Raw genomic sequence first — 17,311 nt, 5'->3', positions numbered from 1 at the left:
CCCAGTAACACACACCATAGGCCCAGCTATCTCCAAAAACTCTGCCTATGAGTGCATTAGACTTTGGGGGACATCTAGATTCATGTCATAACATTTGGGAGTAAAGAAATCAAATGACTGGAAGTAAGATTTTTTAGTGGAGGGGAGTTTATGTTAGAAAGTTTATGAAGTATCTCTAAAAGTTACTGAGAATGAATGACAGGAAATTAGATGCCAATGATAAAGCTGGCAAATACGCTACAGAACAGTATGAGGCCCGCTGAAGGATGGAATTTTTCATAATATGGCTTAAGCAAAAGGGAAAATTATAATGATCTGTTATGCATATAGTTTGGTAGAATGTACAGATTTTATTGGAGGAAGCAGCAAAAGAAAAAGAAATCTGAGATTTACATAGTGTTATAACATAAAAGAGAAAAAAAGAATGGATATTTTGCTAAATAATCAAAAATAGCTTCAAAAATTATTTTAACAGCACCTACTCTTCCAAAGCCTTCGAGACACACATCAACTAATAAGTACTTAAAAAGCAAGAGGCTATATGATTCTTATGAGTGTTATAAAAGTAGATAACTCTTCTTCCCCTCCTTCTTCACTCTTCCTAAAATCTTGTTTGGGAATCTTGAAATCATGTTATCAAGAAGCAAATACCACCTGTAGATACTTAAGTTCTTAGTCAACAGTTACCCTCTGTTATCATCTCTTGGCATAAGTAATCTCCACAGGCTTCCAGCACGGAGACTTTGAGACATTTCAATGACAATGAGCAAAACAAAATTAAACAAAGATTGCTGAGTCACAAGCAAAAATAAGTGTTTCAAGGGCTTTTAAGCTACTACTATGTCTACAGTAAATTTACTACCAGGAATATATTAACAGTAAAATCTCTACAAAATAATTATAAAGGTCATAGATCATAAGAGATAGAGGTTATGAAAAGGTGTGAAGTGAGAGGTAAAGAAGGAAAAATTAGAAAAATACAAAAGCTTCTGCAAACACAGAAAGCAGAAGAAGACTTACTTGATGGCTGAGGATAAAAAGCACATAGACAAAAGGCACAGAGTAAAAATCCATACTTGAAAATATGTACCAAAGAATACCAAAGAGGTTTAAGATATTAATAAATGTGAGCTATTTCAGACTAAAGTTTTTATCAAAACTTAAAGTAATATTACAAACTAATTTATAGTGTATATTTTGGAAGAAATAGCTATCTATCAGTCAAAAACAGTCTACCTAACAACCTGCTATATGTTAGGTAACAGAAAGGAGTTCTCCATTACAAAATCAAAGCACTAGCAAGTCAGGTGAAAGTTTATAACTCTTTCAAAGTGAACCATAATAGTAATATACAATTTTTCTGCTATTGACAATCCTTAAGTGTACCCAGTAGAACATATAGTTTGTGCATTAAATATACCGCATAATTCTAAGGTACACAACTGAAAGCTCAAGATTATAGAATGAACTTATATATAATAGCATATTAACAAAATTTTGTGGACATCAAAATGAATGTCAAGAAAATTAAAAGCAAATAAAATTATATAATTTTCACACTATAGTACAATTAAAATAGAAGTCAAGCCTGGAAATGGATCTCTTTGGTAACATGCAAAACACCCTGGATTTGAACCCCAGAGAAAGATTAAATAGTATTACAAGAATAAATGAATGAAGAAAGAAAAAAATGTAGGTATTACTAATGAACATGAATGCAAAAGACTTCAGAAAAATATAAGCAAAAAAAAAAAAAACCCAAAAGCACATTTAAAAGATTGTTGAACATAGTCAAGTAGAATTCAGGCCAAGAATGCAAGAATATAGCTTAACCACATATCAATCAATATATGAGAGAGACTGCATCAATATAATGAAGGCAAAAGCCATAAGGTAATCTCAGGAGACAGAGAACAAGCACTAGGTAAAATTTAATATCCTTTCATGATAAAAATTGTTGAACAAATTAGGCACATAAGGAACATGTCTCAACATAAAAAATGATAAGACAACAGTTAACATATGCTGCATGAGAAATAGCTGAAAACTAACTAGGACCTAGAGTAAGCAAAGGATGCCCACATTCACTACTTTAATTCAATGCATTACTAGAAGGAAATAGGAAGAAATAAACAATTTCCAAAATGGAAAAACTAAGTAAAGATGAACTTTCATTGTTTTGGATTTGATCTCAAGCATTCCTCACACACACACACACACACACACACACACACACACACACACACATATATATATATATATATATATATATATATATATGTATATATATAAAACTCCACAAAATTGCTGTGGAAATTCTTGGAAATAGTAAAGAGCCTGATAAAATTACAGAACACATATTTGGCACACAAAAGCAGGAGTATTGCAAATTATCTGAAGTAGAAATTAAGAAGTCAAGCTTGTTTATAATAATAAGTCTAGAAATAAGAAATCAAGACCCTCTAGAAATAAATGTAACCAAATAGGCAAAAAAAAATCTCTAAATCAAAACTATAAAATGATGAAAGAAATTTAAGGGGACAAATACACACAAAAAGGAAAATATATCATCTATGGATTAAGGGCTCAAGTGTTGTTAAAATATGCATACTACAAAAAACAATCTACAAATTAATAAAATTCCACTAAAACACCAATGGCTTTTATCCAGAAAAACTAGATAAAAAATCTTAAATTAATATGACTATAAAACTCATATAGCCTATGCCATTTTGAAAAATAAAAGAAAAAATTAGGAGACTATATATCATCTGTATTCAAAATATACTACAAAACTATTGTAATCAATGTTACAAAGCTGCACATATTGAAATGTCCAAAGAAAATTTAGAGAAGACCCCAAAAGCACCAGTGGACAAGTATGATAGCATCAAGCTGAAAACCTCCTGCACAGCTAAGGAAACAAGAGAGAACAGGCAGGTTACACAATTACAGTGCATGCTATACACGTGGAGAGGGTTTGAGAATGAGGACACGTAAGGAAAACCAAAAAATAAGTATCAAATGAACAAATAACTCAAAAATCAGCATTAGACCTTCATATGCATTTTGCAAAGAAGACATACAAATGACCACCAGACATATGAAACTATGTTCAATGTCATTAATTATCAATTAAATGTAAATCAAAACCACAATGAGATATTATTTCATCCCACCAAGAACAACTGTTATGAAAAAGAGAAAAGAGAAGAAGAGCTGGAATGGAGGATATGGAGAAAAAGAATTTCTTGGACACAGCTGGTGGTACTGTAATTTATCGAAGGCACTATGGAAAACAGTAGAAAGATTTCTCAAGAAATTCAAAGTACAACTACCATATGATCTACATTCCCATGTTCAGTACAGAACTATTCAGAAAAGTCAAGAAATGGAAACAACTTCCATATCCATAGTTTGACACATGGATAGAGAACATATATACATACACACCATGGTATACTAATCAGTCGTGGTAAACAAGTCAAGTCCTGCCATTCATCACAACACAGCGTGAGCTAGGAAGTATCATATAAAGTTAGTAAACTAGATACAGAGAGTCCAGTGCTTCATGGTGTCATGCAGGGAATGAACATAAAAACTGATCACGCAGAATCTGAGAGCTGCAGAGTGCTTAGCAGAAGCTGATGAGGGCAGGGCAGGAGTTGATCAAGAGAGCTATTTCAGTGATAGAGGCACAAAGCTTGGGGATGTGGCCCAGCAGGGTTATCAGAGATGGCAAAGATAAACCATACATCTAAAAAGTCATAGAGATTTTCAAGATTTTATCATAAATAAATGTACTTATTTGACGTGATAGTTACATTTAGATTTAAGCTGTATGAAATATATTCATACATGGAAACTCCACATTATCCCATTAATATAAAATATCTAAGCTCTAATAAAAATAAATTAAAAGAAACAAAAATCTTTTTTCAAAGAGAAAACATTTATTTGGAAGTAAGTTTACATTTTATTGATGATCAGTAGTCAAAGGTTTTCTCTAAAGAAATCTTAAAAAATGCTAATAAAGTAATACTTTAAAATTGACATCCGTGAGATGATCAGAAAGATTTTTTTTGTTTTTTGACAAAGTATTTTTATTTCTGAAATAAATGACAATAGTACATTTTTATCTGTGGAATGAACATTTGGCTGACGTATGTCACTTGTTATACCTGTCATAAAATTTGTATTCTTTTTATTCATTTTTGTCTCCTTTACACAGACACACAAACACACGCACACATGAGCACATGCACACAATTCTCTCTTTTATCATCTCCAAAGTGATGTGGTCTAGATTTAGAAAATAATAAATAATTATTGAGTGTCATAGAAGTAATTGCATGACTTTAGTAGCTAAGAGATTTACTCTTTAGTTCTTATCATACCAAACAATGTTATTCATTCAAGTATAATGTCTATGAGGAACAAGGAGTTCAAATGTTCTCTGGAGAAAATACCAGGATGGCTAAAACACCAATTGCTTGTCCTCACACAATCTTGGCAGGATTAGAGATTACAGTTCCATATAACATGGCCATAAGGTGAATTTGAGCTGTAAAACCAAATGGAAGGTTCTTCTGCCATAATGGAAGCTGTTTATGCCATAAAACAGAACAAAGTCTGTGCAAGAAGCTCTGTAAAACATTAAGATCAAGTATATCTTATTATCAAAGTTGTTCTGTTAAGGTGCATAGAGAAACTAAGAGTAGAATAAAAGTTTATGCATAAAAACAAAAATTACTTCCCCACACTCACTTAACTGATATGTGCATTTAAATTTAATGTTATCTATCACATAATTATTAAAGTTACTTTTAAGCATGATGAAAAATTCCACTGAAATTTGGCTTAATTTGAGTTCAAAATGTATTTATCATTTGTAATTACTTGTCTTGAACTGGGAAATACTTATCCAGCACAGTCATCTATAAACCTGTTCCTGAAACTCTATACTAAGCTGAGATACTGAAATAAGCCATCACATGATTAAGTGGTCTGTAAAAAAAACAAAACAGAATAAACAAAACAAAACAGACATTTCTGATCACTGCAATTGAATTAGCACATTAAGGAAATTGAGTATGATGACACATATTGAAAGGAGTAACATGCATTAGTAGTTTTGTATGATGGTCTTGTAGTCAGGATATAATATGTTATTAAGAAGCAAAGAAGAATAGAAAAGTTTCTATATAAGAAATATAAGGATCTGTAAATTTAATTTTCTAGATTCCTAATTTTGAAGTTTCTAAATAAATAAAAATCAAAGCCATATGTTGAAAATCATTCATGCATCTAAAAACAAGTTTATGACATTTCCCCATAAAACACATTTCAAAGTCTCAAGATGGAATAATTAGAGACATGTCTCTGCGTGAAATTCTATAAATTGTCACACCTGTTTAGCTGAACAAAAAAAAAGGAAATATGCAGACCAAGAGAACTAAATAACTCATTTAAGGCCTTCCATTTTCCCAGCACAAATTACTTAACATGAGAAAAACATCCATAATTTACAGCCAGTCATCAAATGACTTTTAAATCCCCAAACTGACAAATCAGAAGCAGGAAATTATTGCAATTGCATAAGCAATATAACTACAGCATACAGAATACATCTGTCTCAATTGAGGTGCTCAAGTGAAGGGAAGTCTGCAGTACTACAAGACTGAAAATAGTTTTTATTTCCCTTTAAAAATAAAGAAATTAGTCATGTAATTTTCATACTATGAGCAGTGAACACCCTTTGAATGAAAAAGATCTGGTATTCATATTGTCCTCTTGGACACTGGTTGCAAGAATATACACTAAATTTTCTAAGAGATGGTGTAATTCTTGCTGTATTTCTTTGGCAACCTAATAAAATACAGTCAGTTGTTATTCTTTTCATTTTACATATGGCTGTCAGAGTGTCTGTATGATACACATCCAGTACCTCCCATGTTCTCCACAACTTAGTTGTAAATTTAAGTACAGCACAGATCAAGAACTTTCTAACTCATAGGAGGACTAAAACAGGTAGATTTTGGAGAAAGAAAGGAATGTAAAGAAGTCAGTTCTAGGAAATGTGTCAAATATGAACAACAGCAGAAGAAATATAAATTTGTATGACATTGCATAATATCATTAGAAGTGTTTGTTTAGAGACAGTTCCTGGTTTAGGGAAGTTCTGAGAGATAGGTTTACAAAAGTCCACAGAACTCTGCTATGTGGAAATCCAGGCAAAAGGGTTCTTTGATTTTCCACTTGCCAAATGGAAAAAGAAATATTAAATATGAAGCTATTATTACAACAAAAAGAAAAGTACCAAAAATAACAATTGATTTCTTACTATGCATCTCTTGTTTTATGAAGTACTTGGCCAGGAATATTTTAGTTAATCATCAGATATCTGATAAGATGCAAATGGGTAACTTAATGTTTTCTAAGACTAGGAACTTAGGTTTAGAAAGCTTAAGTGATATTTCAAAGACCAAACTGCCAGAGAATTGTGGAGATATTCTTGGAACACAATCTGACTAATTTTAATGACAACACTGATACACATCTTTTTGCATTTTTTATTCGTTCCCCACAGAAAGCAAGAAAAGTATACAACTTTTCTCACGTATTATGGATGAAGTAGGAATACGTAACTAAACTTCATATATAAATGTGATAAAATGTCATAGCCAGGTTCATGTAACATTCCAGTACATCTAAGGTCCACCACGTAACAGTTACAAAGGGAAAATAACTCATCTTTTGAGACAGAACATAATTTTGAAATGGGTATATATGGAAAATTAAGCTGGTCGTAGGGTGGAGAATTATTTGGGCAGAACATGGTATAGTCATAACTACTCAATTCCCTTAATTCACTCCTTTGCCCCTAAATTCACTTATTTGACAGCACTCCATTTTTATGCCTAAGTATACACACTTGATTTTAGTTTGCTCCAAATTATGGCTTTACTTGTAGCATTCCTGCTTAGTCATCAAAGAGTTATCTATTTCAATGAGTGCAAAGCAGAGTAAGGGAGAGAAGGAGAGAGGGAGAGAAGGAGAGAGGGAGAGAGGGAGAGAGGGAGAGAGAGACAGAGAGACAGAGAGACAGACAGAGATAGAGATAGAGACAGAGACAGAGCAGAGGTCATTTGTGATTCCTTTATGATGATACAGTCCCCCCCCACCCCCAGGAAAAACTCTTAGAAAATTATAAAAGTTCATTATAAAATCACACTAAAAAAAGCCTGTTGAAATTTCTTGGGCGATGAACAAAACAAGGAGAGCTAGAAAGCATGAGTAAAATGAAAGACTCATAAACACAAATTATCTAATCTGATTAATAGGAGAAAAATAACTGAGCCAAAATGAGCAGTGCCTCAGTCACTCTCAAGAAAGTGCTGACTCTGTCATACATGTGACTGTAGAAGGAAAAGAAAGAAACATTCGGGCAGTAAAACTGTATCTTTCAGTAATAGTCTGAGAAATCCAAAAGTCTTGCTGATGTCCAAGTAAGACAAACTGAAAAAAATAACTGCTAGACAAAGTGCAATATATTAAAAATATAAAACTGTTAAATCACATAAAATATGCATAAAATTGATAACATAAATAATATCTGCTAATGGTAAAATTAATGCATCAAATTCATGAATTTAATTTTTACATAAAAACAATACAAGATAAGTAAATTAAATCCAAAATAAGTAGGAAGAAGAGAATAAAAAGTAAGTGAAATAAAGACGGTAGAGAAAATAAGATAGGTCAGTGTTTAGACTAATGATCCTAATTAAGCACTAAGGGGATTGACCAAGTAAAAAGTGTTACAAAACCAATTATCAATATCACAAATGAAAGAATGCATGTCATATATTATTTTTAATAACTGTCAGACTGAATTCTAGTTTAGAAAGATTGTGTGTTTCTTGTATAAATGTTCACTGAATTCATTACGGACATCAGATGACCTGGAATACAATTATCAAAACAGTTTTGACAAAATTCAGTCACTCTAGCAGACTGCAGAGGTATTCAGACTTTGCAGTTACAATCTGGTTTGGGGATGATGATTCTCAAAGGAGTTTACTCATTTCATATTTATTGCTGAATCTTTAAGGTGGTGGTCATAATCCCTAATTGCTCTTTTAATATATACACATTTTCTTACAAATCAATAATAAAAAGGCAACTTAAAAAATAGTAGTGTGACTGAACAAGATGTGAATGGCACTGTGAACTCACAGACATGCACACTGTTGCTGAATCTTATTATTTATTGACTTTTCTGTAAACTAAAAAGTAAGTGAGATCATGTATTGGTTCATAATGGGTAGCTTTGGAATAAAAGAATCTAAGTTTAATTCTATTTTTCCAATTCTCAAAAAGTAAAATGAAAATGAGATTGACAATGCAAATAACATACTTTGCATGAAATAAAAGTACATAATAAATAGCTAACTTTTTAAAATTTATAAGTCAACAATTAAGTATATTCCAATTGGTAATTAAATATATATCTTTACTAATATATATAGTTACATATATAATATGTATAGTTATATGTAATATATAGTCATATATAATATATAGTTACATGTTATATATTTATTAAGTTTTACTAACTTGCTTTATTAAGCATTTTAGTTGCTTTAAGTTTATAATCAATTCACATGCTCATTCTTCAAGCAAATCAATGTAAAATTGCAATATGAAGACCTCAATTACCAGTTATTATCATTACTTAAGTGTATAGTATATACTCTATGCTTGTTAAGCATATATAAAACTTATAGGAGGGGGCGAAAGACTGGGGTGCACTGCTTTGCCAATCACTATACACTGGATTCCTTACTATAGGAGGAACATCAGAAGGCTAGAGGAAAGGTGAATTCTTCATTGAGTAAAGTAGCCTAACAAAGGAAAACATTTGTGTTATTAACTGGATAAAGGGCCCAGCCTTTTAATGTTATGTTGCTGAAATTCTGCATTCTTGGAAATGCAGGTCAACATCAATGCTTAATGATCATAGTGATCAGAGACTTGGGAAGAAAAATATTATGAAATAAAGTTTGACAGTATAGAATTAACAGCACAGTAAACTACACAAAATATTTTATTCAATCTCTAAAAGCTTCATACATTATTACATTCAATTAATTTCTGTAAACATTTGCCAAAAACTATCATTTTAAAGTTTATATCATGCAAGCCTTGCAGTTAGCTTTACTTACAGTGTTCTTATCAGCTTATATAACTAACGATATTTTTAAAATTTCACTGATGACAGCTGGAAGTACTTCAATTTTCTCCATAACAGGGGGCTAGAGCTAGGGCTGTATTGACTGAGATTAATTTTCCAGAACCTATCAAAATTGATGCTCAAAATAAGATTAAAGTTCAATTATTAAAATGGAAGAAAACGATATCTGATTTAGCTCCTACCAAGTTTTCCTTTCTATAACCAAAAGCCTATCATTCGTAAGTTCTACCTACTGGTAGGATCATGGACACTGAATAGTTTGCCTTGCATTGAAAATTATTCTGCCCACCTTCTGATGTAAGCCACCAGCTACAGGCCTTACACTTTTCTTCATCAGTGAGTTCTTTTCACTTGCTCACAATGACCAAATGAAGGCTGAAAGGTTTATATTCTGGAAATCACTTCTTCCTACATCAAACTTGTATTTGCCAGAAACTGGTCATACATAACATGAGCATTTTAATTGTTCCTTGAACTGGGAAAAATTAAAGTTTAAAATTTGTGGTCTTATTGAAATTAAAAAATTAGACTATATAGTTTTGCATTAATAACATTTTCAAATTTGAAGCTACATTGAAGAATGTATTACCACAAATCTAAATGAGATGTTAGTCCTTAATCTTGCTTTGATGATGTGTAGGACTGCAATTTGGTAATTATTGTTAGTCATACTGTACTGAGCAATTTGTCAGGTGTCTGAAAATTCAGGAATTTATTTTAAGACTCATCAATTTTTAAGTTGGAATAGGGTAATAATGTGTGTAATTTTGTGAAGTCAGTTAAATTTGCACTAGATTCAGGTTATGAAACAGCTTCTGGCATGAGTTTCAAAATTCTTTGTTAGAAATTTAATGCAGTGGGTGAGAGATTTAGCTCAGCAGCACAAGTACCTGCCTGGCAAAGGCAAAGTTGTGAGTCCAACCCCAGCAACCAAAAAAAAAAAAAAAAAAAAAAGTAATTAAATTCCAAGCACAGTAAATTTGACAAAATAGATATTCAAAATATAAGCTTATAAATCATTCAAAATATAAAGTTTCTAAAATTTTACTATGACACACTGAAAGACAATATATATATATATATATATATAAATCATTTCATAAAGCAGATAATTTATATAATATGCAACTTTTATCATTTTGCGAAAAACTAGACAGAAAATATAGCTCCTGAAATTTTTGAGAAATCAAAATATCTCAAAAATATTAATGAGCTAACCAATTAAATGAATACTTTATAAATTTAAAAAATATGTTGCATTCTACAAAATGTTTTGTCTAGTACTTTATGTCTGAGAATCATGCAAGTACTATTAATGTTACTGAATATCCTACTTAGTAATCTGCTTTCTTTACTCATGATAACACCAGATTTTTGCTCACAAACTGAAAGAAATGTTCAGAAATATCAGCTTTCTCCAAATACCAAGTTCAACTGTCAAACAAACTCACTAATAATTTCAAATTTATTAAACAGAATGCAACCTTGAAGGGATTGTTGCTAATTTTATGAGATGCCAATAACATCATATTAAAGAAATAGTCACCCTTCAGAAAAACATGTGTGGCACAGTGTTAGAGATTACTCTAATTACCACAATTTCTGTTTTTGAAATATACAGATGATGCAAAGTATTATTTTAAATTTTCCTTGAAAGGGCTGGGGATTTAGCTCAGTGGCATAAGTGCCTGCCTGGCAAATAGGAGGTTGTGAGTTCCATCTCTGGTACCAAAAAATAAAGATATATAAATTAAATAAATAAAATACAATTTTTTCAATATAAAGATCAAGTGTCAATTATTTTTTCTGAAAGAATATTTAAGAATTACTTTTAAAAGCGTTAGTGTCTTGATGTCTGCCTCTATGTTTTAATGTTTTATTATTTTGAAGGTACTGAAATACAACAGAACAAGACAGAACAAAGGCAATTGAGACAGTGCAGTGAAACTGACACTGAATGTCACAACAGGTTACTGGGAGAACAGTAATAGGTACCATAGTGTATCTCATTATCTATCTTCACAATAGTTTTTCTTTCAATCAGGTATAGCAAAATCAAATGAAATGCAAAACATTATAGAACTTGTCAAAACAGAATATTGAATAGAGCAATACAATTAATCAGAAAAAAGCAAAACGGTGATAACAATATTTGTCTTCAAAGATGATAGAAGGAAATCCCTCTATTTGCAATATTGCATATGTCCAACCTCGCAAGACATGCTCAGACCTCTGGCTCCCACTTGCTAATGGGGCGTGGGACGTTTGAGTCTCAGCCTGCATGCTAGTATGCTCATGGCTGTTTATTAGGGAGGTGAGCAGGTTGCTTGGTTTCCCAACACCTTAAGTTCCAACATGGCATGGATCTTGGGAGACACTGGCTAATTCTCTCCCTGGAGTAGCCACCACTTGCCAGAGCCAGGGCTGCTTACCAGGGAAGTGAGCCTGTCTGCCTCTTTTAAAAAATTAATTTAACAGTAACTAAATAAGTATTTCAAACATTATATAATTCAACACTTTTAGCTACCTGCTTGGCTCAAAAACATCATAACATGAAAGATAAATTGGTTGTCACATGGTCACTGAGGTACAATACTGTAAACCTCTTTCAGCACACAACCTATCACAAAATCACAGAAGACTTGAGAGACAAAAGATTTTGAAGAGAGTTGCACTTCGTACTGCCTGCACTGCATTTACAAGCCCCCTTCCTAGGGAGACCTGGCCATGAAACACACTCCAAAACTGCACATCTTCCTCAATTCGGTCTGTTGGGAAAGCCTGAAAAGAAACACTGGGAAATACTGTCACTATGGATTTGTGAAGAAATTGGTAGTCTTTTTTCTTCACTCCTATTAGAGGAATCTTTATCTTCATAGTGATGGTTGGAGACGATGCTTCCTGCCACCGTTTTGCAGAGGGACAGTGGCCCGAAGGTGCCCCACATTTCCCAGAGCAGGATGTAGAAGAGCTCAGGTGTTAGAGGGGAATGGTTTAGAGTATGTCATTGTTTAAATTGTTTAAGAAAGTATTTGTTTATACAATAATTGCAGTTCACATTTTAAAATTCCTTTGAGAAGGAATTTTTAAAAATTAACTTTTCATAACAGGATCTTTGACTCTACTGATGTTACTTAAGGGAGTAAGTCTGATATAACTAGACAGCTGAGTGCTTAAGACCTAAATATGCTTCATCTTTTCCTTTTCCCACTCTCCCTTCCTTTCCCTCTCCCCTTCTCCTCGCCCTCCCCTCCACCCCCTGAGCTGTATCTCTCACCCTAATGACTTTCTTTGGGAGACTCCTCAAAAAACTAGGATTAGAGGTTCCAGGAGACCCAGGTATTTCCCTTAGGGTATTTTGTCAGAATAATTGAAAATATCATGCCACAGTGATATATATGCACCCATGTTTATAGCAGCACAATTTGTAATAGCTAAATATTGGAAACAACCCAAATGCCCATCAACTGATGAATGGATAAAAAGGATGTGGTGTTTTTATGCAATGGAGTACTACTCAGCCATAAAGAACAATAAACATGAGACTTGTATAAGTAAATGAATGCAAGTAGAAACCACTGCACATGTAAACACATTATCTCACTATTGTAAGAAACTAAGAGAGTAAATGAGATCCAAAAGTTATAATAGCTATAGTTAAAGGGAAAGAAATTGCATAAAATGGATATTGTCTTGTTTGATCAATCTTGCATTACTGTATCTTGTAGTTTGAACAATTACTTTGAGGATAACAATATGCAATCTAACAACCATTGTTAAATTATTATTATCTTGTTTTCAAGTCCTGTATCAGCATATTTTTTGCTCTTGATGCTATTGGCATCATTTTGCTTTTGTTATTTTTTAATTGTTTGCTTGCTTCCTAATTGTTTTCTTTTTTCTCTTTAAAATAACATAAAATAAAACTTAAGATTTACCAAGTTGAAATCAACTTAATCATAATAAAGTCACTGTAAATTTTTTTTTCAATACAGGAAACATTTAATTTTAAACAAAAGAGACAAAATAAGAATTTTCATGTATTTATAAAGTGTGTACATATGCTTGCAGTTTTACCCGAAAATCTTTCACCACATTCACAAATGAAGTTCTTTTGGGGCAGTTTCTGTGGTAACAATTACCTGGTTGATGCTGGCAGATAATTTCTGAACAATTTCTTCCTATTACCTTGAAAATAATAACAACTTCTCAAAAGGATTAAATAATACTTTTAATACATCTAAACAGCTAATTACAATCCTCGGCTTTTCCTCAGTAAGTTTAATAATGAAAAATATAAAATTGTTGGCAAAATATAATTTCAATTGCAAAATATTATTACATGATGATGTATTTAAATGGAAAAATAATTTTGGTTTAGACACCATATGTTTCATTTTCTAACCCAATACTATAATATTTAAATATCATCTCACATGGTAATTATTATTCTATATGTGAATACTAACCATGCCCTGGTAGCATGGTAATGATAATTTACAAAGTGACCTGTTCAAATGCTTATTGTGTGTATTCATGCCACCTAAACAAGCAAAAATTTCAAAAGGAAACATGGCTTTCTGGAGTCTCCAAAGTTGTGCAAAAACTCATAATTTCTACACTTGCCTGTCCTTTCTTTTATGTTAAATTTTCCAAATCCCACCTATGGACAGTACTGTAGTGCTAGTGTGTCACCTACTTAAAGAGCACCCTTGTTTTGTGCATATTCAGTCATTTTATAATATCCTCAGGAGGCAAATGTTCCTAGCAAATCCGGAGTATCTCACTTGGATAAATGTTGCTATGAAACATAATTTGACATAATTTGACAAAGTGATTTCCCTCTCCCCAGTCAAATGAACTATAATTTAATCTGTAAGCAGTTTTTGTTTTCAGAATCCTTTACATATTGGCGTCTCCGCCGCAGTAGTACAGACTGCTTCTTCATTCATTTACCTTCAAACAATCATTAATTAACAGAGTGATCATATAAATAAATGCAATCATGGGTCAGTGGGGTCATTAAGCACCTACTTCATTGCAGTGTTAATAAGCTTTATGGGCCACATTTGTTCCTCCAAATCCACCTGTGAAGTGTTAATCATCTCGGTCTCAAGATGTAACTGTATTTGAAATGACAGGATAGTTACAGAATATTTCAAATTAAATTAAATTGTTAGTGTGGGTCTTAATTCAGCTTTACTGTTTTCCTTTTAAGAAGAGGAAATATGACATATACAGAAAACCAAAATATGAAGACCTAGGGAGAAAATGTTAGAAAAAATAAACTAAGAAAACAATCTCAGAACAAATCTATACTGCTTATGCCTTGGAATTTCAGTATGCCTAATAGTGAGGAACTAAATTTCTTTTAAGTCATCCAATCAGTGACATTCTTTATAGTATTTATAGGAAACTATTGTAGCAAGCATTTTCAATTTCTTTGGTAATTATACATGAGTAACAGTCTTCTGAGATTTTAAGATTAAAAAAAAATTATTTGCAATTGCAGACCCACAAAAGTGCATGGTTCAGGAAAAAAACATGTGAAATTGCAGTATCTTACAGTGCTTAATGAATGCTTAGTGGTTTAAAGCAACTGTGACAGTTTTGCCTATAAAATCATTAGAATGACATACAAAGACATATGTGGAAATTAATATTCCAATAAATGTTAGCAACCTTGTGATCAAGCATTCTGCAAATCTCACTGGAGAGGTTGAAATGTAAACTTCAGTCATTCTCCCTTAAACTGCCTTTTCACTCACCCAAATTATCAAATTAAATGTTTTCACTATTTCTCTAACCAGTCTTAATTTTATCTGCATGATATATCACAGCATGATTAAATAGATAATTTGCATCTTTTCTTAACCACATCAATAAAATCAAATGATGAAGAGGTTCAGCAGATTAACTTCTGAAACAGCATTTTAACCTCCCTGCTATGCAGGGTAAACTTACTCTTTTAGTTTGATTTAGGTGACTTTTGGAGACGACGAATACTCAACAAGGTTTTCCAAAAAGTCTCATCACACTGCCGCTTCAGGCTTGGCTAGGTGCGGCCAGCTCAGGCACTGTAGAGGACCTACTTCCAAGCACAGTAAAGCCTGCACTATCTTTAAACTTCGGTTAGACACTAAAACAGGATCATCTCCAAACACACCTGTGGGTCAGTTTTCCTTCTCTTTGGTGACTAAAGTACACTTTTAGCCTGGTATTTGTTCTCTTGCACTATTATTACTAACGATAGCCAGTATGTTCTTGGAGTATGTTGTCCAAACTCATCTCCCTTGTAAATTCCAGTGTTAGGTCTGTGATTGTCCCAATAAACAAGATTATTTCTTGCTTATAGTCTGTAATATTCCATAAAGTCCGTAAAATTTAGATCTCCTCTATACTCTACCATGTTGTTTTGTAAAAAATAAAATGAAAGCATATGCATTTTCATGAAAATCTTTTAACTATCCCAATATTCAGTTTTGAAGAATATCTGACAAAATTCTATATATTCAGAATGAAAATGTAGCTCATTTTAAGGATTGTGTATATATTTTTTAAAAACTAGTTGCTTTGGATAACCATTTATCAACTGATTATTCTGTTTTAGTGAAATATAAAAAAGAATTGTTACCTGTAAATTATGGGTGACAGATGCATTGATAAACTCGCTTGCTCTTAATGCAACTGCCATTGTTCTTGGCAGTATTTTCCAGAAAATAGAGGTTGACAATGGCAGTTGTATATCTTCTTCTACAATTCACTAAGACATTTACTGTGTCCAGAGCAAAATTCTGCACTTAGAGATTCTTGGCAGAAATGCTGTTCACTGACACATTCAGTTGAAGTCCCTGTTGACAAAGTGATAGACTATTTACCATTACTTGTACTAAAATAATGTGCCTCAACATTCAGCCATGGAGGATTAACAGGGTGCATCTCTTGAAATTTGGAATCAAAAAGTAACTGATACACAACTCTGGTATTTTGCATACAGTCAAGAAAGATGTTTCAGAAACATTTATTAACTTTATCTCTGGAAATAGAAGAGGTGGTTCAGAAGAAATTACAAGGATGTCTCCTAACTGAACTTGCCAAGACCAAATCTGGGGAATTTCTTGCTTCCTGTCTTCCTTTCAAACTTTGCACTCAAACCCAGCAGTCTCTGGGGAAATCTGTGCGAAAGTGTTCTGTAAGCATCCGGCTCACCATGTATGATGAGGGTCACGAATGCCATTCTTGTACCAAATGCCAGTAACATATTTTTCTTCGCATTATAAAGGAGCTATAAAGAACCACCAGGCTTAGCATGATGATTAATCTGTGAGTCATTTTTACTAATAGTTGCAGTTTTCAGTCCCTGAAGAAAGAAGATGTGAAAAGACTTACTGTAAATGGTCTTATCTAAATGTTGTTGAAAATTTATAATTAGAAATGCTCCTCAGCAATGCCTGGAAATCCCAAGTTCAAGGAGCTTTGATGTTAGTGGACCTTGGCCAAGAAATTCTAGAGAGCATGTTTTAAATATTCCCCGAAACAGAAAAAAAAAAAAAAATTGTGTTAATGAAGTTTACCCCAAGTGACTTGATAATACAGAAAATGCTCATTTCTTGAAATCCAACCAAGCACTTGAACTACTGAGAAAATGTCACCAGAAGCTAAAGATCTTCTGAAGAAGGCCAACAAAAGACATTGCCAAGTTCCACTGGTCTGCTCTGGCCCTTATGTAATCTTCTACTCTAAATATTTAGGTGATCTGATAACATCCAATCAGCAACTTCACTGTAGTCTTTTTTTTTTTTTACACCAATCCTGAAACAAAGCCATAGCTAAGTTTTTTTTTGTTGTTGTTGTTGTTGTTTTGTTTTGTTTTTAAAGAACAATTTCAAAATTCTTCATGTAAGCATTACTTATGGAATCTTCTATTTTTATTTTCTCTATGAAATAATTAGAGGTTGGGGAAGACAGTGAGTTTGAGTTAAAAAAAGTTTTGTAATCTGTGCAACTACTTTGAAGATAACAATATGCATTATATTAACTAGTGTCAATTTCCTG

The 17,311-nt window shown here is 32.6% G+C and overlaps 1 protein-coding gene across 1 annotated transcript in view; it reads right to left on the bottom strand.

Moving 5' to 3' along the window:
- The window catches only part of Eys (eyes shut homolog), a 109,874-nt gene extending 93,080 nt beyond the window's left edge, over positions 1 to 16,794 (bottom strand). The window contains 5 exon segments of the mRNA XM_023560701.2: positions 13,334 to 13,437; positions 15,891 to 15,958; positions 15,960 to 16,254; positions 16,257 to 16,377; positions 16,412 to 16,794. Coding sequence (XP_023416469.1) covers positions 13,334 to 13,437; positions 15,891 to 15,958; positions 15,960 to 16,254; positions 16,257 to 16,377; positions 16,412 to 16,588 — 765 coding nt within the window. The 5' untranslated portion in view covers positions 16,589 to 16,794.
- Between the last annotated feature and the right edge of the window lie 517 nt (positions 16,795 to 17,311).

The sequence above is a fragment of the Cavia porcellus genome, unplaced genomic scaffold (genome assembly GCF_034190915.1).
Source record: "Cavia porcellus strain 051 isolate PalLab524CR breed Dunkin Hartley unplaced genomic scaffold, mCavPor4.1 scaffold_16, whole genome shotgun sequence".
NCBI classification, from domain to species: Eukaryota; Metazoa; Chordata; class Mammalia; order Rodentia; family Caviidae; genus Cavia; species Cavia porcellus.
The sequence above is the reverse complement of the archived record's forward strand: the minus strand, read 5'-3'. Positions and strand labels throughout refer to the sequence as shown.